Genomic DNA, 25090 nt, shown 5'->3' with positions numbered 1-25090 from the left:
TTTTTCATGGATTGGCTCTTGTGTGAGAACCTCTGGCTCCCCACTGTGTTATATACAAATGAGCAAATGTTCCTGCAGAACCAAATGGGCTTCTCAACCATATGTGCCAACTGCTTTATAAACACATTGTAAGCTCTTTCACAAAGAAAAGAACTTCCTTAGGGTTGTGATGACCAATTCACACAAGTGGAAGAATAGGGTGGGGGGGAGATAGTACAGTGTTGGGAGGAAAAGTCTTGCTCAAACTTCCTCAAGCCCACGGTTATGTTCACTTTGAATCGTTGTCAAATCCTTTCGACAGAAGATTAAGTTTAGACAGAACAGGGAGCGCAACAGTGAAATAAATTCTAAATCAACACATAATGGATCAGGACAGACACAGACATGCAAAGTCACTAGGATCTGAGGCCAGGAAGGCTTAACTGTAACCTGACTGAAGGTATTAAAGTAGCTAAAGGAGAACTTGTCAATCAGAAGGAGGATTATCGGTTAGCAAGAGAAGCACAGACAAAATGACAGAAAGATAAATTCTGAGGATTTTCAAGTGTCTTATTTGGAAGGACAGTCTGATATCTTAAATTTCCCACAAAGTAACAAAATTTTTAAAAATGATGTATAAAAATCAGCTGTGTTTTTTTGTTTGTTTTGCTTTGCTTTGTTTTTTGCTTTCTAGGGCTGCACCCACGGCATATGGAGGTTCCCAGGCCAGGGGTCGAATCGGAGCTACAGCTGCCAGCCTCTGCCACAGCCACAGCAACGCAGGATCCAAGCCGTGTCTGCAACCTACACCACAGCTCATGGCAACGCCGGATCCTTAACCCACTGAGCAAGGCTAGGGATTGAAACCGAAACCTCATTGTTCCTAGTCGGATTTGTTTCCACTGAGCCACAACAGGAACACCAAAATCAGCTGTTTTTTAAACACAACATGTTAAATCCAGTAGTATAATAACACACAGTTAATTTGGGTGCATAACTAGATTTCACTGTAGTCTAAATGTAATTTCAGGGTGCAAGCCACATCAACTTGTCCAGTTACCATTAGGCAGTTTGGTGGACTCTCTTTTATGGGCCTAATCTCTGCAGTCATTGCAATGGGGCTCTTATAAATCGATGACTGCACCGCCTCCCCCCCAACAGCCCCTTACATATTTCCAACTCATCTACCCTCCTACTCTCCAGTTTTAGGCCTAAGTCGGCCTTTATATCCTATTTCCTTTCTTTATGACCTATTGGTTTAAGTTTTTCTTCCAGCCTGTTCTTTCCTCTTAAACTGCCAATTTTTTTTTTTTTTTTTGTCTTTTTGCCATTTCTTGGGCTGCTCCTGTGGCATATGGAAGTTCCCAGGCTAGGGGTCAAATAGGAGCTGTAGCCGCTGGCCTACACCAGAGCCACAGCAACTCGGGATCCAAGCCGTGTCTGTGACCTACACCACAGCTCACGGCAACGCCAGATCCTTAACCCACTGAGCAAGGCCAGGGATCGAACCTGCAACTTCAGGGTTCCTAGTCAGATTCGTTAACCACTCAGCCATGATGGGAACTCCTAAACTGTCCATCTTTTTTTTTTCTTTCTACCAATTTCTATATAAGATTATTTTTATAAATTTTATCTTACAGAACCTGTCACTTGATCATAACCCTAAATTTGGGTTTCCAAAAGCACCTTATAAAGAAAATGAGAAACCATTCTTATACCTCCTCTTTCCCACACCCACCCTCCAACCCCCTGCTCACTGAGGGGAGCTTCCTCAGTGCCATCAGGATGGCCTAAGAGGAGTGATTGTGTTTGCTTCACAGACTCTTTCGTTGAGAGTTTTGGCATCTCTGTTCATGGTAGTTTTCCTCTCTTGTTCTTTGCTTTTGGTGTCAAGATCACCTTTCTTGACAGGAATAGGTCATCCCTATCTGGTTTGGTTTCCCGCTTGGGCCACTCTGTCCTGCTAGCCACATGTTCCTGGTCCAGGCCAAGAGAATTCTCTAGCAGGCCTCTCCCAATAAAAGTTGTTGCATCTCTCCTTAGCCCTCCACAGGAATAAGCACATGGAAAGGGTGGTTCCACCAAAGTCTTCAGGGTGAGTTTAATGAGCTAGTGTGTATATGTGGGGGGAGGGGGGAATAGAGGGAATGGGAAGAAGCTAATCCACACCCCTTCTGAACCAAGAAACTCCTCATCAAGACCTTTAGGCCAGCTCAGCACTGCACACCTCTGTAATTGTCTACCCTCTGAAATTGCAGCCATGCTGGGCCTCTCCCAAAATTCATGTCATGCCCTCCAACCTTATGGATAATTCTCTTGTGTATCCCCCTGCAATTGGCTTTGAGGAAAGACTATTCAAAAGCTGAGATGGAGTTCCCCAGTGGATTGGCAGGTTAAGGAGCTGGCATTTTCACTGCAGCAGCTAGGGTTGCAGCTGTGGCTCGTGTTGGATTCCTGGCCCAGAACTTCCATGTGCCACGGGTGCGCCTCCTACCCCCTCCCCAAATAAAACCCTGCAAGAGAGAGAAATGGAGGATAGTTGCTTCCTTACACACATTGCCTTCCTGCAAAGGCGTCTTGCTTTCTTAATATCAAGGGGGTCTAGGCTTTGATAGGAGTGATGGGCTATACATGGCTCTATCTTTGAGCTTAAATCCTGGTACCTTTCCAAGAGATGTTGAGTGGGGGTGGGGCGTGGGGGTAGGGCAAGGGCTTCTACAGTAACTCCAGGTGTCTTGGTCCATTTGGGCTACTGCAACAAAAATAACATCAACTGGGTAGCTTGGAGACAGTAGACATTTTTTTTTTGTCTTTTTGTTGTTGTTGTTGTTGCTATTTCTTGGGCCGCTCCCGCGGCATATGGAGGTTCCCAGGCTAGGGGTCGAATCAGAGCTGTAGCCACCGGCCTACGCCAGAGCCACAGCAACGTGGGATCCGAGCCGCGTCTGCAACCTACACCACAGCTCACGGCAACGCCGGATCCTTAACCCACTGAGCAAGGGCAGGGACCGAACCCGCCACCTCATGGTTCCTAGTGGGATTCGTTAACCACTGCGCCACGACGGGAACTCCCTTTTTTTTTTTTTTTTTTTTTTTTTTTTTGTCTAGTAGACATTTTTTCCCACAGTTCTGGAGGCTGGAAGTCCAAGATGAAAAGTGCTGACAGATTCAGTGTCTGGCTAGGGCTGTCTTCTCTCTCACTTCACATAGCGAAGGGGCTAAAGAGCTCTCCAAGTTGTGCACTAACCAATCCTGAGAGCTCTGCCCTCATGACTTAAGCATCTCCCACAGGCCCCATCTCCCAATACCATCACCTTGGGCTTTAGAATTTAATATATGAATTTGGGGGAGGGGTGTACATATTCAAATATTTAATCTACAGCGTTAGGGGAGCAGGAAGGGACTGTCTATTGGGTTTTTACATCCTTATGCAATACAATAGAATGTGCACACAAAAAGCCTTGAATTATCACTGCAGTGGCTCAAGTCACTGCTTGAGTTTGATCCCTGACCTGGGAACTTCTGTATGCTGTGGGTTCTGCCCAAAAAAAGAAAAAAGAAAAAGAAAAGAAAAGACTGCAATGTTTTTGACAGATTATTGACATGGTATGATTTACCTTTTAAAAGATAATTTTTGGATTATAAAATTGATTACTGGACAGTTCTCTGTATCTCCCCTCCTCAAATGATGAGAGAAAGCAGTTCCTTCTTAAAGGCAAGTATCCAGGGGTGAGGAAGATTGCATTCATCATTTATTAGGAGTTTCAGTTTCTAAATTATCCATGTTTTGGAAATGTTATTAATGAGCATGTATTCCTTTTTAAATCGTAAACAACCAATAAAGGTGATATATTATTTTTAAAGAACTCTGGTCTTTAAACCAGAGTAATGGAAGCCTTCCTAGATTTAACAACGTCATTCAGGACAGTGTGTTCAGTTCTTGCTGGTCTGGATAGTACATCTGGATCACGTGAAAGAATGGGAGACGTGTTGATGTGCACATTTCTATCTGCTCAGGTGCCTCACTTTCTCTTTTGACCTCTCTCCCAATTTTCCTGATTCAAACCATTACCGTCCTTGTATGTAACTAGTCATTCTTATCAGCAACAGAAGTTTATAAGGCTTTTCCAAATTGAAAAATCAATTAACTTTCCAATACTACCCCAACAGTTAGTCTGCAAAAAGGTTCATTCCAGTCTTGAAAAAAGCATCAATTTTATTACGTAAAATTTAAAGTGGTGGGAAGATTATGACCTTTAATTCTTTGTCTCCATCCTAACCATAAATTCTCTTTTACATGCAGAGCTTAAAAGGCTCAGCAGGTTAAGGACCCTAAAGTTGTCTCTGAGGGGATGTGGGTTCAATCCCTGGCCTGGCTCAGTAGGTTAAGGATCTGATGTTGCTATAAGCTGTGGCGTAGGTCCCAGCAGACCTATAGGACCCCTGGCCCAGGAACTTCAGTATGGCACAGGTGTGGCTGTAAAAAGAGAAAGAAAAAAAAAATGGGATGTAAGAGAAATTTATTCTAAATTCTTGGGTCCTTCAGCCAAATAAAATATTAATAAATGGACTGGAGTTAGAGAACAGAAATTGAAGAGATTTTTTTTTTAATGAGATTTGGTGCTGGTTTATGAATTTCCACCTTTAACACAAAGAAGTGATATGTGTATAGAAGGTCGGGATGCGATGTTACCATCCATTTCTTAACTTAGTAAGGGAAGCCTCTAAGGAGCTACTTGGAAAATCTGAAATATGGCTTTGAATCTGAGAGAGGGCTGGTATCCAACTCAGGCCTGGGAGAACTTCAGCCAACTGTGGAGTATAAGCTGACTTCCTCCGAGATATCTAAGAAGGGCCAATTGCTTTAATGGTAGAAGTTGGAGAATGCAGCTACATTGGGAATGGCCAGTGGTCAAAGGTTACTGGTGCAAGGCATGTGTGATAATGTTGTGTATCAGGGATTTGGGTTATGTGGGGAAAGGGGGCGGGGACAACAGTGCATCCTGCAGCTAGTTAGGGAATTCTAAGTGGCCGCTTCGAAGAGAGATGTCTCTATCAACTTTGAGCAAACTATATGAGAGAGGTATCTAGAGAAGTGAGTGGCCCAGAAGAGAAAAGAGTCTTGCTCAAATATTCCCACGGTCAGAGGGCAGGAAGCCATCTTTGATGGTACACTGCATCATCTCTATTTTTTTTTCCCCCTTCTCATTTTGTCCAGGCAGGGAGATCACCCCACTTCTTCTCTTCAGTGGGATTTCAATCTGAAAGAGGTTCTAGGTGGGAGATAACATCACCACATTAATACATTGTAAAGAGATGGTGGGATTCATCCATAAAGTTATGTTTGGGTTACAAGTTATGTTTACTTAATTCAGCGGTTAAAAATGTGCCCACACGCCAATGGACCCAGGCAAGACATCCCGGGACCACTTCCCTCTGCCTCACTGTGGGCTTTTGGCAGTATTTTGTTTACTGGGAACATTATGGGGGAAGCTGAGATTTCATTATGATATGTATGCAAATTCAGATACCTTTAGGGTATAAGATCATCTTGGAAAATTACAAGCATGCAGAGATATAAACAGAAAAGCCATAACATCACACGATAACACAACATCCAGCCCAACAGCTACTCCGGCTGGGCCCAGTTCTGGCAAAGTACGAAATCAGTTGGGCAATCGGGAAACTTTTCCTTGAAAGTCAGCCATTCTTGAAACCTGGGCAGAACTTCTGCAAATCAAGCGCTCATTCTTCTTTGGACACTAGAGACCTCATTCTTTACAATGGTAATAGGCCAATCCCGACACACCCTTTCCACAGCGCTCCGTACTCCCCAACTTTGCCAGTCCCAGAGCTTTGACCAGAGGTGCAGCGGGGTTGCTGTGAGGCCACGCCTCTTCATAGCGCCGCCCTGCGAGCCGGCAGCGCGATGACGTCATGGCGTCCCGGAAGTGCCCCTCTCTGGGACGCCGGTCGCCAGGGGCCGCTCGCGGGCCTGGTCTCCTTGGCAACAGGAGCTCCGCCCCTCCGCCCCTATAACCTTTAGGGTGCGCGGGCGCCGCGTCTGTGCGCTCACTCCCTCTCCGCCCCTTCGCTCAGGCCTCCTCGGCCGGAAGCGAAGATGGCGGCAGCAGCGGCGGCGGGCGCGGCGTCTGCCGAGCTAGTGATCGGCTGGTGCATCTTCGGCCTCCTGCTCCTGGTAGGGGAGGCGCTTGGCGTTTCTCTGGGCCTGGGCTGGGGGCAGGAGGAAAGAGGCGGCTCCGCCGCTGGCCTCCTGGTCGGGATCCTTGTCGCCCCGCCCCTCCAGCTCCTGCTGGGCCCTGGGCGGGGACAGGGCCGGGGCAGTGGGGCGGGTGGAGAGAGCGCGCGCCCGCCTGTAGCTTCTGGGGAAGGTGTTCCCGAACAAGCTGGCTGCAGACCTGGCTGAGTGCGGGGCCGAGGGAAGCTGGGCACTGAGGCGGGTGGGTGAGGAGGATGGGTGAGGGGGGGCCGCAGGAGCCAGGAGCGCTTGGCTGTGCGCATCCCGTGAGCGCTGTGCTGGCCACCTGCGCCTAAGTGTTGACACCTGCCGGGGGTCGAGTCTCCAGCCTTCTCTCCCCATTGTGTTGTCCTGCCTTGATGACGTGGGCGTTCGTTCCACTCCTGGGTTTCTCGTTCTTTCCCATTCTCTGATGGGCGAGAAGCCTGCACAGAGTAGACCTGTGGCCCTCTTCACTGCCACTGTCAGGGTGTGTACGACCGCCTGTCTGACCTCAGGTGCTGCCTTTTCTGGCCACCTGACTCCTGTTTAGGCACTAAACAAAACGTGGACCTAACGGGCCAAATGGCCTAGCTTTTACTCCCCTAACCCGTATTAAAATCCTTTTATTTGGGAGTTCAGTTTCTTTTCTGTTCGTACCTCTCCGAATTCTCACACTTCCCTCGTGGTCTTCAGCCCTCCTCAGTGTCCCAGAATATTTTACCACTTTGCATTACGAAAACAAAATCAAACCTAAAAATTGTTTACTTCTTTTGAATTCAAGACTTCTCCGATTTTACTTTACTTTGTAGATTCTACTACCGTGTTTGCAACCTATGCAGTATTTTTTTCTAGCAGACGTTGCAGCAGAAACCCTCCCTCCCCCATTCAAAGCGTGAAAACTTGAGAAGATTTCTCTTGTTGCCCTTAAAACTCACCCATAAAACAATACTGCCCTTACTCTGGAACATGCTTTACTCTGCTTGGAGAAAATGGAAGCCGTGAAGGTTGACTGTAGTCTCCAAAGCCCGTCCAGTCCTGTACCTTGAGAGCTCACGGGGCTTTAAGGCCATCATACTCAGTTGACTTTGTAGGAGAGCAGAGTTTGGGCACCCCAAAGTATAACTATGGTTTAATAAGGACTTATTTAGGCTTATTTTTAAGAAGCAGAAGACTCAGGAAGACTTCGTTTTTACCTCTTAGCTGCTTAAGGAATTTAGAAGAGTCCTGTTCCCAAAATAGAGCTATCACCAGAGATATCAGCAAAGACTGTGGGCTGGGTGTGGTTGTGGTGGAGGATATGCCGTTGGGCCTAGAGTTCAGGAGTCCACTCAGTGGCCCATTGTCTTTGCCTGGCCCTGCAAACATTTGTTTACCAAACTTTTGCTTTTGTATCTGCAAGTGAATTGCCTTCCTCAGTGTTGAAGTTCCAGATCTTTAACCCCAGCATCCTCGTGTGTCTATAGCTGAAGGTGGTGTTTGAGGTGAGGGCTTTGGCCATTTTGGCCAGTTATTCAAGTTTTCTTGGGTCTCTGATATATGCATGTTTCTAAGCTTTTGTTTGATTTTCTCCTGTTAATCTATATCATGTCAATTTAATTCTTAGGCCAGCCAGAAGAACTTAGAAGGAAAGTTCCTCTAAGACAGTTTAGAGGAAAAAAAAGGAGCATGTAACTTGTATCAAAGCCTAAGTGGAATATCTTGGCAGTTATCAGTTAATAAACATTTAAGCTATAGCACTTGTGCTGTAAATTGTAGGAGGATGCAAACAAAACGAAATGTTGCTTATTTGATAGGGCCAGAAGATAGGTGGGAAAACAAAAATTCCTGAAATGTGTTTTAAGTATTGAAAACCAAAGTAGGATTTTATGAATTAAATAGGGTATAAGAGAATAATATTGGAAGAAAGTGGAATTAAGGAAAACTTTGGATAGGTGAAAAGGGGAAGGCATTTAAGTTGATGATTGCCTTCATCAGGAACAAAATAAGATGAGAAGGGAATTAAGAGTTTGAAACTAGATGTTGGAGTAGAAAAAAATTAGTAATGGGGCCGTTGTTTAATTTTCTACAAATCTCTTTAATTCCTGGATTATTAGAAGAGCTGGATTCCCATGTCTGCTCCTGCAGTCAGCCTTTTGAGATGTTGTTTTGGTTGAAGTAGATGAAGTGTGAGTGTCTTGTGGTTGGAAGCAGAGTATTTTTTAGATAATTGTGGATATTATTCTGTAACACTATACCAAAACTCAGTAAGTAGAAGCTCCTTAAATGTTAGTAGAAATATGGAATCTGAAACCCTGTCAGTAAATTTTTCATTCTGTTGCATTAAAATCCCTTGGTCCATTTTGCATTTTGAATGGGTCTTTCCCCATGCATGATTTGATAGCATGATACATTTGGTCATTTAGAAAATACTGGGTCACTGAATTATATACAGATCTTCCAAATAGGGGAACGTTTCATTACATAGTATCAAAAAACCATATTCATCAGTATCACCACCGATCTTGTCAGAGGAAATGTATTGGAAATAAGTATTAAGAAATTGTCAAGCTCATTGTCCTGGATAAAGATTTTCCAAAAATCCTGATTTTCATTTGAGAGCTTGAATTTTTATCATTGGCAACAAATACTGTCAATTGTTTTTCTTGAAGTGACAGGCTCCCTTTGTTCATTTAGACAAAATCTGCCAAATATCCAACTCTGAATAACCATATTTAGTCACTTGTGCTTTCAAGTGAAAATGTTTCTTGGAAATAGTGCCTGGTTTGGCTTTCAACTCATAATTATTGATGTACTTTCCCTGGAGACAGCCATCGCAACTTGGGTGCATACTTCACATTTTCCCCCATGGAGTATTGAAAGACTCAAGGGTTGAAGTTTAATAAAGTTAATGTTTACTGCATTTCCTGTTACTATGCAAGATGGGCTCCCCATTTCTATAAGTTTTGCTCTTCTTACTCAAGGTGAAGGGATCATCTGGGTACTTGTTAGAAATACAAAATATAAGACCCCAGCCCTACAGATTCAGAATCTGCAGTTTCACAATATCCCAGGCCTTACGTGTGCTGGTTTAGTTTAACAAATGTTCATCTGTTCTTATTCCTGCCTCTTCCCCAGTGGTTGTCCACCTTGATGCTTCATTAAAGCCACCCAGGGAGTGTTAAAAGTCCTGATGCCTAGACCAGTTAAATCAGAATCTCTTGAGAAGGGTTGGGGACAGCTCTAAACCATTCCTTATAATTGTTAGCAAAATTATATATTAGTTTATTTAATGAAATCCTCTATGATGTTATTTCATATGACGTTTAACAATAATTACTGTTTGTTTAGCAATTACTATGACCTGGCACTGTGCTAAATTCTTTACATGTCACTTAATTCTTATAACCTGCTATGAAAGAAGTATTTTATACCTATCTTCTAGATGAGAACATTTGATTTATAATATAGTAACTACTGATAGATATAACCCACATAAACAAAAAGCTCTTTGGGGTTCTGTTTTAAAACTGAGACCAGAAAGTTTGGGAAGCTCTGGCCTAACTATTTTGCTTAGGTTGTCTTTTACCTGAATGCCTGCTTTTATTGATAGACTCCTTCTTTGCAGTAATACCCATCACCTTGAACTTTGTAAAAGTTCAGATCTGGAAGTCCAACAATAAATTTATTGAGGACTTTGTGTCAGGTACTGCTAAGAATAGAAAGAAAAGGCTTGTCTTCCAGTTAACGCCAATATAACTTGAGAAATATTTTAAATATTTATGAGATCATTTAGAAGCAGACTCATTGAATATTAAAATAATATTCAATGAAAAATAATTTTCCCAAACGAAAAGAAATTAGTAAATAGTTAAGCCCAAATTTGAACCTAGGTAGGCCAGCCTACTTGCTTTCCTTCTTTCTTTCCTTCCGTCCTTCCTTTTTTCATCCTTTCCTTCCTTCCTTCCTTTTTCTCTCTTCTTCAGCATCCAGGTTCCAAAGTACACATTCCCTTTTCACTTTACTTTTTCTTGCTGTTCTGACACCAGCTGAAATGTTAGTAATGTGAAGGAATTACATGCAACAACTTGGATGGATTTCAAATGCATCATGCTGAGTGAAAGAAGCCAGATCCAGAAGACGTATAAGTACATCATGACATTCTAGAAAAAGCAGAAGTTATGGGAACAGATAACAGATAGTGGTTGTCAAGGGCTGGAGAGAGAGGTTAAATATGGAAGGGCATAGGGGATTTTTCTACCATGTTGGAACTATTCTGTCTTGATTGTGGTAGAAATTGGAAACTGGAACTAGTTAGGTGATGTTCTCACTTCACTTCTGGCTCCTGAACTAGGATACCCAGAATCCCAAAAAAGAGGATTCACCTCTTGGTGGGTGTGGAGTCAAAAATATACAACCGAGCCAAAGATTGGGAGAAGAGAAGATTTCTTGAGGCAAGCAAGGAGAACTCTGGGGATCTTCCTAAATTAGTGTCTCCTCAGCAACAAGATTAGGGAACTTGTAAGCTAAAGGTATTATGCATATTCATGAAGGGGCTTGAGCAGAGGAGAATTCTAATTTAAGATTGGGGCAAAGGTCAGTGGAGTCCATGCTTTAGTTGGCTGAAGTCGAGTGTCAGAAAAGATCAACATCATCATCCCTTGTTCCTGTTGACCTAGTGCTTGAGGGGGGTTTAAATTATGCTGAACAGCCCCAGAAAGAGCTTCAGGCTAATCTTTACCCTTGAAACAGAATCGGGCGTTTACCACTGATTTCTTATCTTTAGTGTTGTTACTTCTCTTGCCAATAACAGTGTTTTTTTTCCTTTAAGATCTTTAATTAGGTAGTTCCTTGTAGGACTTGTACTATCACTGGGTTTAGATCACATCTGGGTTTAGATGACTTGGGCCAAAATGGCTTCTCTTTCGTCAAGAAAGTCATTCTGGGTTCTCTTTCTCTAGGGAAGCCCTGCCTTTCCTGCTTACTCTCAAAGCTGAATCTGTTGGGATTCAACAGATTCAACAATCAAGGCATGAAAGGACAAAACAGTGCTTTTGTCCCAGAGCTTTTGTAGAGCTTACTTAAAACAATGGTTCTCAAGTTTGGCTCTTATTGAAATCCTCAGGCATTTTAAAGTGCTGATACCTGGAGGAGCCTCACTCTCTGAGTGAACTGATTTGCAGGGAGGGCGTAAGGGTAGTCAAGTTTTTACCCAGGTGATTCTAACACAGCCAAGGTTGAGAATCACGATTTAGTATCTATCTGCAATCCCCTATGATTGAGCAGAGCAGAGATTCTCAAAGTGTGGTTCCTGGGCCAATATCGTCCTCACCTGGGAATTTGTTACAGATGCAGATTTTTCTGGACCCTCTCCAGACCTATTGAATCTGAATCTTTGGGAGCAGGGCCATCCAAGGGGTTCTGATGCTCCCTAAGTCAGAGGAGCTGAAGAGTAAAGTCCTATACTCAATTAGTTTCTAGAAAGGCGTTGTTGACTATTAAGAGTACCTGGTTGGTTAGTGGTATATATTAATGCTTCCATAGTAAGAATAGAATAGAACAACTTCCAGTTAATCTTCAGTTAAGAGATCTGTAAGGAAGAAGTCTGCTGAGCTCATTACAACTGGAATGATTGTGTGAGACCATTAATGGTTGCACTGTGTTCGATGAGGAAATATGTAACTGAGCAATGTTATCGATAACTTTTGCTTGTTTTTGTGTGTGTGTGTGTTTGTCTTTGCACCCAAGTGAAGTTATATGGCATTCATGAAATAAGCTTTAAAAACTATAAATCTTAAGTTTATAAGGGGTGGCAGACCTTATACATCTGAAAGAATCTTTACTTGCCATAGTTTGCCATTGGAGACTTCCAAATACATACTAAAATTAGTTTTAGAGAATACGTGTTCTCACTTAGGGCAGTAACAAAACATTTCTTTTTGTTCTATTTCAGGCTATTTTGGCATTTTGCTGGATATATGTTCGTAAATATCAAAGTCAGCGGGAAAGTGAAGTTGTCTCCACCATAACAGCAATTTTTTCTCTGGCGATTGCACTGATCACATCAGCACTTCTCCCAGTGGATATATTTTTGGTTTCTTACATGAAAAATCAAAATGGTACATTTAAGGTAATTATTATCATATTTTGTGATTTTCTCCTCCCCCCCCCCTCATTTATTTTTTGCTTTTTAAGGCCGCATCTGTGGCATATGGAAGTTCCCAGGCTAGGGGCTGAATCGGAGCTGTAGCTGCAAGCCTACACCACAGCCATGGCAATGCCTGGTGCGGGTCTGCCACCTGCACCACAGCTCTCGGATCAGGATCGTGACACCAGATTCTCAACCTGCTGAGTGAGGCAAGGGATTGAACCTGCATCCTCATGTATTCCAGTTGGGTTCCTTTCTGCTGAGCCACAGCGGGCAACTGCCTCGCCTTTCATATTCTTGGCAATGAAGTGCTTAAGTGTCACAGTGCAGTGTTTATTGTGTTTTATCCATGTCTCTGGAAATAAGAGAGAATGGAAATAAGGCTGAGAATGTGACAACAAACTTGGAACAGACCCTCCACTGGCCTAAGGACTATTAATGCAACAGCCACTCAAGTGCGAAGAATGCCTTTTGTTAATCTGAGGCAATACTGAGTAATCATAATGGGTTTTATCTTTGTGCCTGTCATTGCTCCCTTGAATTCTGTTTGACTTGATTTGCATTAATGTAGTAAGTAGATAGTTTAGGAGGGCACTTGTTGGTGATAGACGTAGGGTCCTCATCTCTATCTCATATTGAATATTCTGGGTCACTCTTGCGTACGTAGTCTGTGGATTATCAGACCTGAGTTCTGGTCTCTTCACTATCTAGTATGTGTCATTGGCCAAAATGAACTTTTCTGAACTTCAAGTTCTTCATTTTTTTTTGTCTTTTTGTCTTTTTGTTGTTGTTGTTGTTGCTATTTCTTGGGCCGCTCCCGCGGCATATGGAGGTTCCCAGGCTAGGGGTCGAATCGGAGCTGTAGCCACTGGCCTGCGCCAGAGCCACAGCAACGCGGGATCCGAGCCGCGTCTGCAACCTACACCACAGCTCACAGCAACGCCGGATCCTTAACCCACTGAGCAAGGGCAGGGACCGAACCCGCAACCTCATGGTTCCTAGTCGGATTCGTTAACTACTGCGCCACGACCGGAACTCCAAGTTCTTCATTTTTAAAGTAAGTGGTGTTGGACCGAAGATTTCTGAGTTCTTTTTCAGTTATGCAAATATAAGCTTTTATGAAACAGGAACTGTGTCTTGTTTGTTTCTGTATGGCCAGTGTTTAACATGTAGTATGTACTTAGATATTTGAATTGAATACTATTTCAACTATCTGAATAATGCATGGTTCCAAAATAAGTTCCTGAATTGGACCAACTGGGCTTAAATAATTTAAAAATGTTTCTGTAGTTAGATTTGCCTGTTTTTGTTGTTGTTGTTGTTGTTTTTTGCAGCTACACCTGCTGCATATGAAAGTTCCCAGGCTTGGGGTCAAATCAGAGCTGTAGCAACTGGACTCAAACCTCATCTGCAACCTACGCCACTGCAACACTGGACTCAAATCGCATCTGCAACCTACACCGCACCTTGTGGCAAACTGGATCCTTAACCCAGGGATCGAACCTGAATCCTCACAGAGAAAACATCAGCCTGCTGAGCCACAGTGGGTACTCCCTGTAGTTAGGTTGGATAGATTCTGATTTTTGTGAAAACTACATTTACTTTCTGTTGGTCAGTCATTCATTTAGCAAGTATTAATTGAGCACTTAGTAAGTTCCAAATGTTGTAAAGAGAGATAGTAACTAACATCTGTCGAGTTCTTACTATGTTTCAGATCTTGTCCTAAATGTTTTATGTATCCTAACTGCTGTTAATGTCCCAAACAACCCTACAGGGTAGATAGTGTTATCCATGTTTTTATGGGCAGGAAACCAAGGTTCAGAGTTGATGGAACCCATCTCAGGTTGTAGGGTTTCTGAGTGCTATTGCTGGGATTTGAAGCTCTGATGTCTGGCTCCAGGGCTCTGCTCATAGGGATCTAGATCAGTACCTGTATCTATATCTGTCTGATGCAGTGGATATAGTATTTTCCCTTGTACAATTATTGTTTGAGCAGGAGATTTTTTTTTTTTTAAGTTTTAAATTTAGAATACTTGATTTGTTTAGATTTTGTGGGATTATGTTTTCATTTGAAATTTCTAAAGTAAGTGTTTTCATGAAACTATAAACCTTCTCTTTAGATTAGTAGTTGTTCTGAAACTATGCTTAATTTAGTAGTCACTTTCTGGGTACTAGTTTTTTGTTTTATATTTTGTTTTTTTGTCTCATCTAATTTATAATAAGATTGCATTATACTTGTTTAAACAAGACTTTAGGAATTCATCTACCTGAAGAAACAGAAGTATTTCCTATAAACTTATTAAATGCTCCATAAGAGAAGAAAATGTATAACAGTAGTTAATGTGCTTATATTATGTTAAATCAAAATGTGGCACTGATAATTAGAAGGGGAAAATTCCATGTTAATGTTTTTTCCCCTACATTTTTTTTTGGCTGCGCACGTGGCATGCGGAAGTTCCTGGGCCAGGGATTGAACCCAAGCCACAGCAGTGATGATGCTGGATTCCTAACTACTAGGCCACAGGGAACTCCTCCCTTACTTTAAAAAAACCTTTTTTTTTTTAATTATTGAGGGGTTATTCATTCAGCAATTGTATGCTCTTCCCCCCCCCCCCCCCTACTTTTCATTTACTTAGTTGTTTCTATTTAGTTGTTTGTTTTTAGCCAACTTGACCTGGCCTATGATAATACCCAAAGTTGAACTGAAAAGACTTTCATAGAACTCTTTCCCAATAAACTGTAGAGAGTATTTTCTTCGAAAACTTATTAATGAATTCTCTTGAGGTGCTTAGTGAAAGACAAGAGAAAGTATTTAAGAATTACTTTTCAGACTTTATGCCACAGCTCTCTATTTAGCTATCCTAGGGTGAATGTATGCCACAGTGTCTGTAATCTATTCCATCCTTATTAGTCAACATATACAGTATAAGACAATGTTATTGTCTATGATGAATTATTTTGTATCCCTGTTTTACAATGTGTATTTCTTGCTCCTAAATGAATACATGTATTGTCTTTCTCCATTTCCATCTCAAATATTGGAACCTATGACTGGTTATAGACCTGCTTTAAGGTATGATAACTGCTTGAAAGCTCCAGATGTCAATGACAGCTAACATTTGGCTTAGGAATCAAGGGTGCCAGGCAGGGAGTCAACAATACTTTCTCTATTTTGTCTTATTTACCTTCCCACCTGTCTCTGCCTTCTTTTGGCCAAGGGTATATTGTAATCATGTTTGAATTGTTTCCATTGACCCTTTTTTCAATACATGGAATTATAAATAATTTTAACCAGGTAATCTGTTTCTAGTTTTTTTATAAAATAATTTAGCTTTTTAGATTAAAAAAAAAACCCTAAAGAATAGCTGGAAGTGTTCTGTTACCGTGTCTTGTATAGTTGGCCAATAACTTTGGATAGTGATATACACATAGTGAACCAATCAAAAAATTAGAAATGGCCACTAATGTGAACAAATGTTTTTTTATTTTATACAGTGCATGAAATGAAAATAAAATTAGTAATTAAGATATGGCATCAGAACATTTAATATTTTGGTAGCTAAAGTGTCCATCTCTTCCTTCCCACTGCCAGTGATTAAATGTCTTTATGGCCTATTACTGTGAGATGTCTGGGTTGAATTCTCTACTGTTGCCTCACTGCTACTGTCAAACACTAGTAATTGTATTTTAGAACTTTGTATTCTTCACTACATTTTAATATATTCATTCACTTAATATTTATTTATTTATTTTTGCTTTTTAGGGCCGCACTTGCAGCATATAGAAGTTCCCAGGCTAGGGGTCAAATCTGAGCTGCAGCTGCCAGCCTATGCAACAGCCACAGAACTCAGGATCTGAGCCTCATCTACAACCTACACCACAACTCGAGGCAATAGTTGATCCTTAACCCACTGATCGAGGCCAGGGATCGAACTTGTATCCTCATGGATACTAGTGAGGTTAGTTACCTCTGAGCTACAACGGGAACTCTGTTTCACTTAATATTTCTTAAATATGCAACGTATAGCTGACAAATGATTTCTGGAGATTAACGATGACAACCAATGAGGCCGCTGGTCTCAGGGAACTTACATTCTGTAAGACCAGACTCATGTAAACAAACAAATAAAACAAGCTCACTTTGAGGTGCTCGATTCTATGAGGGTATAGAACAGATTGATGTGTGAGTCAATTTGGTTGTAGGTATTCAGATGGGAGGACTGGAAGGCTGGATTGCTGAGGCAGACCAGGCTGCCAAGCATCCTGAGTGAGGGAGCCTTACTGAGGAGCATCTGGTACAGGAGCCTTAGGCAGGCAGAACTTGGCCTGTTTGGCTGAGAGGTGTTGTGTTGGGGGTCAGGCTTTGTTATGAGCTGAGATGAGAGGAAGGTGGGGACCAGTTTTTTATGACTTTCAGGTCATGCTAATGGGTTTAGATTTTCTTATAACTGAAATGGAAAGTTACTGAAGGTAAAAAAATAAAAGTGACTTGGGTAAGACTGGTGCTTGCTAGTGGGGAAAAGTGATTAAAATTGGTATGTACTTTGGAGGTAGAACTGCTTGGATTTGCTGATGGATTAGATATGGGGGTTGACAGAAAAAGAAATCTGAAGCACTGATGCCTAGGTCTTTGTACACCTTGGAGAAATAGGGAAACCTGGGGGAATAATAAGACCTATGTTTGCACATGGGCAGGTGAAGGAATGTAAAAGAAGAACTAGCTGTATTTTGGACAGGTTACCTTCAAAGTGCCTGTCATATATATTCAAGTGGCCATGTCCAGTAGGGAGCTGAAGCTTCAGGGAAACCTTCAGGTGGAGAGAAGTATCTGGAAGTCATCAGCATGTGAATGTATTTAGAACTGTGGACTGAACAGTAGCTGTGGAGACTGGGTGGTCAGAGAAGGGCTGGCCTGAACCATGGATTGCAGTGCTGCGTTATGTGGAGGCTAGCCCAAGGGAGAGGCGACCACCTCAGAGGTGGAAGAGGGAGGCTGCTCAGGCAGAGAATGTGTTACAGGAAGAGTGATGTTGCCGGTGGAGGGAGAGAGGTAGAGAAGTGACCATTGGCTTTGGCCAGTGGTGACCAAAGAATGTGAAGTGTAAGTTCAGTGGAGTAGACGGGTAGTCAGATGTGGACAGGAAAGTGTCCCCCTCACTACTTTCTCACTTTCCTGTCCACAGGGAAGAGGGAAATGGAGTCAAGGGAGGTGTGTTTTTTTGTGGTGGTTGTGTTTTGTTTAGTGGAAACTACTAGAGTTTGTATCTGTGAGGTTTTTGGGAGGGGAGTGAGGGTATCATTGCAGGTGCAGTGTCCCTGAGAAAGCAGAGGGGTCGGGAACCTCAAAGTGAAAGGATTGGCTGTAAATCGTGCAGGCACTTGGCAGAAGGAAGAGCTGGCATTTGAGTACAGATGGAGGTAGGTCTTAGATTTGGGAATAAACTGAGTAGCTCTGGTCTTTTATTTCAGATTGTTTTAGAGAACTTGTCAGTGTTTCTCAACCATTGGCATTTTGTGCTGGGTAATTCTCTGTTGATGTTTACCACATCCTTGCCTCTACCCACTGGATGCCAAGATGTCAGTAGCATATAGACCTCCCCCTACCCAGCTCCGCAGTGTCCGAAACATGGCCAGATAGCCCATAGGGGACTAAATCACCCCTGAATGAGAACTACTGGTATAAAGTGAGGTTAAATTAAGGAGAGTCAAAGTATAGTTTTGTGTGGGACTGAGTATTTCAAAAAGTCATCTTGAAAAATAGGAAAGGGAGTTTTATATACACAGACCATTACATCTTTATTCTATGGAATTTATATTCTTTTCCTTTGTTCTAAAATGTTCTTTTTTAGGATTTCCCTGGTGGCCTGGTGGTTAAGGGTCACTGTTGTCACTGCTGTGGCTCAGGTCGCTGCTGTGCTGTGGATTTGATCCCTGGCCTGGAAATTTCCATATGCCGTGGGCATGGCCAAACAAAACAAAACAATACAAAATTATTTTCTTTAATATTCTCTATTTAGTATTCTTAAGATTGTCTCATGTTTCTTTGAGTCTTCTGAAGTTCCCTTTGGTCTCTACTTGGGGAGGCTGTAGTTTGTAAAATGTATCAAGGGCATAACATTTCTCAGAATGCAGAAAAAAAGATTTCGTAAACTAAGCACTTTTTTGAGAGTACATCAGAGTATATAAAAGCCAAATACACAAATAGTAGTTGAGTGATGTTGTATACTTTACACATATTTTTGATTTAAAATAGTAACAGTAATACTTTCTAACTGCCATAAGATTTGGTTAGACAAAAGAACCTTGGAGGGCAAAAGATGCTAAATTTCAGTGGACCTTTAGCATTAGGTTACTTTCAGACTTTCCACATTTACTCTTTTTCTGAGGTTTGGGTCTTCAGTTTTAAAATTGAACTTTCAAGTGATTGTCAGTGGATACATTAAGACCTCATTGATAGGAAGCTTGCGTAGGAATAGATGTAATTATCCTCTGTTTCAAAAAATCTTCAAGTTTTAGAAATCTTTTAAAATTTCTGTTTTGATGCATAAACTACCACTAAAGAAACACAGCTTTGGGGAGCTGAAGCTTTGATTGTGTATATATTCGTTTGGATACTTGAATCATTGATGAAAATTTTTCTGGTCATTGGCTAGAATTCTCCCCAGTGCTTTTCCAGTCTTATGTGGTAAGCACTATTTAATTTTCTTTACATTTTTTTCTGTAGTATATGTACAGTGTTTCATCATTTTCTAGACAAAGATTTCATTGTTAAAACTATTGGTTGCAACTTGTTTTGTCCCCCCCCCCCACACACACCTCAAAATTACTTCATGGATGATAGCCACATAGGCCAGTTTATAGGGCATTCATTGTTTTTAATGTCTATATGATATTCCATGTTATAAATGAATAGTGGTACATTTTACCATTTCTCCCCAGGCAATAATATTGTCTCCATTTTGTTGTTGTTTACAGTTTTTTAGTTTTTAAATCACATTACCGTGAATATTATTGGGAGAGAATCTTGGGTGAAAAATCAATCAACACTGCTTGGTACAGGTTGGACTTTATAGGGATAAGGGTCAGCAACTACACATGTTCTTATATGCTTGAGAGTCTGCACAGTGGTGAGTTTTCCTGAAGTGGAAGTGCTTCAGCAGCCACCCCTGCCTCCTTTTGTTCTCTCTTCCTGCAGGGCAAGCAGAAGAGTGGGCCCCTGGGTAGATAAACACTGTGGACTTGGTATGGATACAGGCTATTCATGGGGCGATGGAACATTTCAGTGTCTTTGGGCCCCTTGGTCATCTGGGTGATTGAGGTGGAGGACACCCCTCCTCCTGGTGGGCAGGGGAGATCCATCTGGGCTAACTTGTTGCCAGACATCCCAGCAGAAGACCTTGAGGTCACTCAGTGGATGGGACCACTTGTCTCAAAACATGCCTGTGCACTCATACTGCCCTGATTTGCGTGACTCTTTGTAGGGTAGATTCCAATGAAGAAATGTCTATGTCATGGACTGTCTTTCTTACTAATACTGTGTGTAGATGGCTTTTCCTCCACATTTGCCACTATTGGATGGTTTTACGTTTTGCCATTTAGGTAGGTGGCAAATACATTTTCGTGCTTTATTAGTAAAGTTTAGTAGTGGGGTAAATTCCTCATTGTTGGTCTTTTCCAAAAAATGTCTCCAGAGTCCCGTTGTGGCTCAGCAGGTTAAGAACCCAACATCAAGTCATGAGGATGCTGGTTTGACCCCCGGCCTCACTCAGTGGATGAGGATCCAGTGTGGCTGTGGCTATGGCTGTGGCATAGGTTGCAGATGCAGCTCCAATTTGACCCCTAGCCTGGGAACTTCCATATGCCGCAGATGGGGGCCTAAAAAAAAAATTTCTTCACTTTTGCTTGTATAGTTTTCAGATGCCTGTTAGAATCAGCATGTCAAAACACTGTACCTGCTATTGGGATTTTGATTGGCAATATACTGTTTTTATAGATTTGGGGAGATTTGGTATTTACATTGCAGTCTTTTCATGTGGGAACACGTGACTTCATTTATTTGGATTTTTTTATATGCTATAATTTTTTTCTTTATATAGTTAATGTAATTTTTAAATTTAGCCTATTAAGTTTTTTTTAATAGTCTTTTGCTATTGGAAAAAATACTATTTTTATTGTGCACTGTGTGTCAAGGTTTGCATTTGTAGTGCTAAATTTGTATTTTCCACATTTTTGTTCTTTTAGGCATCTGTCACTAAGAAATTCATAGATATTCATTGCTAGAGATGTTTGTAGGTGAAAGAAAGAAAAACCTAAATTATTTTAGAATTAAATGTTGGTACTCTTCCTTAAGAGACCTTGTAGTGGGATGTTGATACAGACTTGAGCTCTCAGAGTGGTGATAGAACAAAACTGACCTGGATACTAATTTGAGCCTTGCTACTTAATAGCAATGACCAGTAACATAAACTCTCCAGGTTTAATTTTTCATGTGCATAAGATTAGGATATTCCAGAGGACTTGCTCTTATACCTCAGGTTCTTTTTTTTTTTTTTTTGAAAAGATTCATTTGAATTAATGTTCTAAGTTAAATTATTAAGTTTAGATTGCTAATTTAAAACATGTGGGATGAATGTAAAAGACTTCAGATTAACTGTTCTTTTTTTTTAGGTATTTTCAAAAAAAATTATATTATGCTATCTTCTTTCAAAAACACAAATCATACTTGTCACTCTGCGTAAAAATGTATCACTGTTTTCCATTGCCCTTAGGACGGAGGCCAAAATGCTTAGCATGGCTCACAAGTCCCTCAAACCTATATCCTTCCTCTTCCTCACTCCACCTGCTTTCTCTTACCTTTCCAAAAGCTTTAGGCAATCTATTTTTAGCTTCTTGGAATTTTTTCAGACTTTCTCTTTAATGCTCCTTTACTCTCTTCCCTCCTTCCTACTATTTTTTTCAGGTCTCAGTTTAGGGTCATTTTGGGAAGCCATCTCTGGCCTTCAGTGGGCCCACAGTCGCCCCCTGCTTCTGTTTTCCCAGACATGTTGTCATCTTATCAGCATTTACCTGTTGAAATTTGTCAGTTTCCTTGCCCGTCTCTCACCTCTTGAGGCACAGACCATACTTGTAGGAGACAATTGATACATTTTTAAGGGATACTCAATCATATTCAAAGTTAATTATAACTGTTAAGCAAATGGATGCTTCATTAATATTTCTATTGTTTCCTTTTTATCCTAGGACTGGGCTAATGCTAATGTCAGCAGACAGATCGAGGACACGGTATTATATGGTTACTATAGTAAGTATCTTTCCATTTCATTTCCTATCTGGGTTGCTCACCAAAATGTAGAATAAAGCTACATGTAAACGTTTAGTTTTGATATCAGACTTGAGATGACTGTTTTTATACCATGTATAAGTAATGTGGAACTCACCTCATCATTCTGAAACTTCCTAATACCCTTTTCTTCACTTAGATTCACTTGCAGTGCTTCTTTGTGGGGGTTCAATGAAATTACTTTAAATCTCAGCTATCTTCCTTTGTTACCATTATTTGGTAGTGTTACATGTTACAAATTTCCCACTTGCTGTAAGATTTTTTAAATCTTGGAGTTTGCAGCATAGCCTTTCTTATACTCTATAGAGTCCATTAATCTAGGGGTCTTGGTAGATTGGGCCCTCCCTCTTTCCCTCTCTCTTCCTTCCCTAGTGTGGGATTAGAGAAGCTTTATAATAACCACCTAAATGTTTCCAAAATTTTCTCTTTGAGTAAACGTAAGACTCATGCTTTTATAAAAAATTTTTAAGTGCTCAGTTAGGAAAGAGATGTCATTTTTTTCAGCAGTGAATCAAGAGGTTGACTAAGATTTCAGTAGGACACAAAAAATCTACAGAAGATTCTGTTGATGGGATAATTTTTTTTCAAGGGTTTCAGTGGATTTTAATTTAGCTGCTTTGGCACTAACTTTTATCTTTTCTCCTGGTCTGAAATCTATAGGACCTTTGAAATTCTATCCCATTGATACAGATTTTAGAAATATTTTTGTGATATTTTATTATATTCTTTATTATTGCCAGTGAAATATATATCATGATTTAACTTTGACCTATTTAAGTTAAAACTTTTGAAATGCTATATTAATATTATTAGAATACTGCTTTTTCAATACAAACTTATTGGCAGGATATAAATAACTTATTCAAAAACATTTCTGGCTGATGGGGCCTGTCTCCCATGTAACACTAAAGTGTATTTATATGACATATGACAAGATAAGCCAGCTTTTATCTTAGTGTAGTCCAGTTGTATGAATGATATCTTATCATTGAACCTAGAGGCTACTGGATTAATCCATTGTTACCATGGTTACAAAGACTTCTACACTGGAGTATTAATTCAGCAGCTTTTCCAGTTGGTTTCCTGGAGAGAATTAAGCTTATAGGAAGTGATTTTTGTTATTATTTTTCTTAGTCCTCCCAAGGATAGGGTATCTCATTTTAAACGCATGAGGGGTTAGAGTTCCCATTGTGGCTCAGTGGGTTAAGGACCTGACATTTTCTCTCTGGAGATGCTGGTTCGATCCCTGGCTCACTTAGTGGGTTAAGGATCTGGTATTGCTGCAAGCTTTGGGGGCTATGGTATAAGTTGAAGATGTGGCTCAAATCCAGTGTTGCTGTGGCATAGGCCTGCAGCTGAAGCTCTGATTTGACTCCTAGCCAAGGAACTTGCATATGCTGCAGATGCAGAAATAAAAAGGAAAAAAAGTGCTTAAATGCGTGGGGGATAAATTAGTCATTATAAACAAGATGGCTCAGGAATTTAGGGCTTGATTATCCATATAACTTAAGTTGTAGTGAGAAATACAACTACCTTGGGATAGGATAGTTGAGACCCTGATCTAGGGAAGAAATTTGCTCAGAAAGCCAAATTATGAATAGACGATTTCTTGACGGAATCCAGAAAATAATCAAAATAGGGTTTAATTTGATAATATTAATGGCTATTGTCATAAAGTTAGTCATATCCATTTTAGCTATGACTGATTTAACTTTAACTCAGTTGGTTACTTAAACTTAGGACCCACAGCTTCTGAGGTAGTTACTGTTCCCAAGCCTGCTTTGTTTCCCAGAAAGGCTAGATATTATCTAACTACCCATTCGATGTCATCTTCTGGATCCTAAGGACTACACAGACTGTGGAGAATCTAAAATGTTTTCATCCATTCCCTTCTGTGAGATTCTGTAGTTCATCTAACTTCTCCTAAATAGCAACACATTTTCATTGTCGGATATTGCCAGGCAAGGATTTCACGGTCAACATTTTATTTGATATCATGAATGTCATTTTGTGAGGCGTTTTCTACATTTTGCAGATGAAGTAATTGATACTTAGAGATACTAAAGATCTTATTAGTGAGTGATGAAGCCCGGAGTGGATATTACGTCCTCAGCAGGAGTTGCTTACTACTAATTGAGCTGCTTTTTCATAAATGATTCTGGGGATATTACCTATGGGGATGCTTAGCAGCACTGAACCCCTGGGGCAGCTTCAAAAATCATCTGGAGACCTTTTAAGTAATGTGGACTGCTAGATTACATCTGGAAAGATTCTGATTTACTTTGGTATTCTGTTAATCACCAGTGTTCTTATCAGAGAAGTGTTTATGTGTTGGAAGGATGTAAGGTTTAAAGTGCTGTATTCAAGTTTTCCAATAATTCTGATTTTTCTCTGGAGAGCTCACATTTTTACACTGGCAACAAATACGGTTATTTATTTTCTTCAGAGTGACAGGCTCATTATTTATCTATGAGAAAGTCTGCCTGATACTCAAGTCTGGATAATTGTTGCTTTTCCATCTGCTGTTCTTTCAAGTAAAAATGATGTTCTTTGAAAGGAAGTGCCTAGTGTAGCTCACAACTGAAATAGCACAAGTGCTTCCCACAGGTATGCTATATGTGTACTTCCCTAAACTCAGAATATAAAAAGATGTGCACTCAAGGGTGGACATCTCAGAGAATTATTACTGCTTAAGGGACTTTCCTGAATTAAAGTGCCCCCATTGGTGAAGAGTACAGAAACTGCTGGTGGAAAGGGAAGCAACATCTTAACACTGTCATGAGAATAATTTCACATTGCGAATACCCTGAAAGGATCTCTACTAATCCTAATGTCTCAAAACCAATTTTTTTTTTTTTTTTTTAAGGGCTGCACCCATGGCATATGGAAGTTCCCAGGCTAGGGGTTGAATTGGAGCTACAGCCAGTGACCTACACCACAGTCATAGCAACACCATATCTAAGCCTGGTCTACGACCCCCACCATAGCTCATGGCAGTGCCGGATCCTTTACCCACTGAGGAAGGACAGGGATCGAACCCACATCCTCATGGGTGCTGATTGGGTTTGTTTCTGCTGAGCTATAACGGGAACTTCTCGAAACCACATTTTAAGGAACTTCTGTTATTCTAGTGGAACTTAGGTTTTTTTTTTTTTTTTTTCTGGAAAGTTTGTAGAAATCAGGCCTCCTGCTTCTACCCACGGGTACCCCCAGCTGTTGATTAGTTATTACCAGTCTTCATTAACTGAAGCTGCCTACAGAGATACCATTCCTGGAGCTCATTGAAGGATGAGAGGATAGAATTGTTAATCTGGGGACCCTCTGCTCAGAAGGGGACTCCCTCATCTGAGGATGTTGAGTCCACCTCAGAAACATTAAGGACTCGTTCTTTTTCTCCATTTGAATG

At 41.1% G+C, this 25090-nt stretch overlaps 1 protein-coding gene across 3 annotated transcripts in view; it reads left to right on the top strand.

The window, feature by feature from the left end:
• The first annotated feature begins 5954 nt into the window (after positions 1-5954).
• LMBRD1 (LMBR1 domain containing 1) overlaps positions 5955-25090 on the top strand; it is a 105088-nt gene continuing 85952 nt past the window's right edge. The window contains exons 1-4 of one of the 3 annotated variants that reach the window (XM_047760049.1): positions 6163-6178; positions 7620-7701; positions 12150-12326; positions 21585-21645. In XM_047760049.1, the coding sequence (XP_047616005.1) occupies positions 12300-12326; positions 21585-21645 (88 nt within the window). In that variant the 5' untranslated portion in view covers positions 6163-6178; positions 7620-7701; positions 12150-12299. Of the gene's footprint in view, positions 6179-7619; positions 7702-12149; positions 12327-21584; positions 21646-25090 lie in introns of all 3 variants that reach the window. The other 2 variants (XM_047760040.1, XM_047760030.1) reach the window with 2 other exon arrangements.

The sequence above is a fragment of the Phacochoerus africanus genome, chromosome 2 (assembly GCF_016906955.1).
Source record: "Phacochoerus africanus isolate WHEZ1 chromosome 2, ROS_Pafr_v1, whole genome shotgun sequence".
Taxonomy (NCBI): Eukaryota; Metazoa; Chordata; class Mammalia; order Artiodactyla; family Suidae; genus Phacochoerus; species Phacochoerus africanus.
This window is presented reverse-complemented; position numbering and strand designations above follow the sequence as displayed.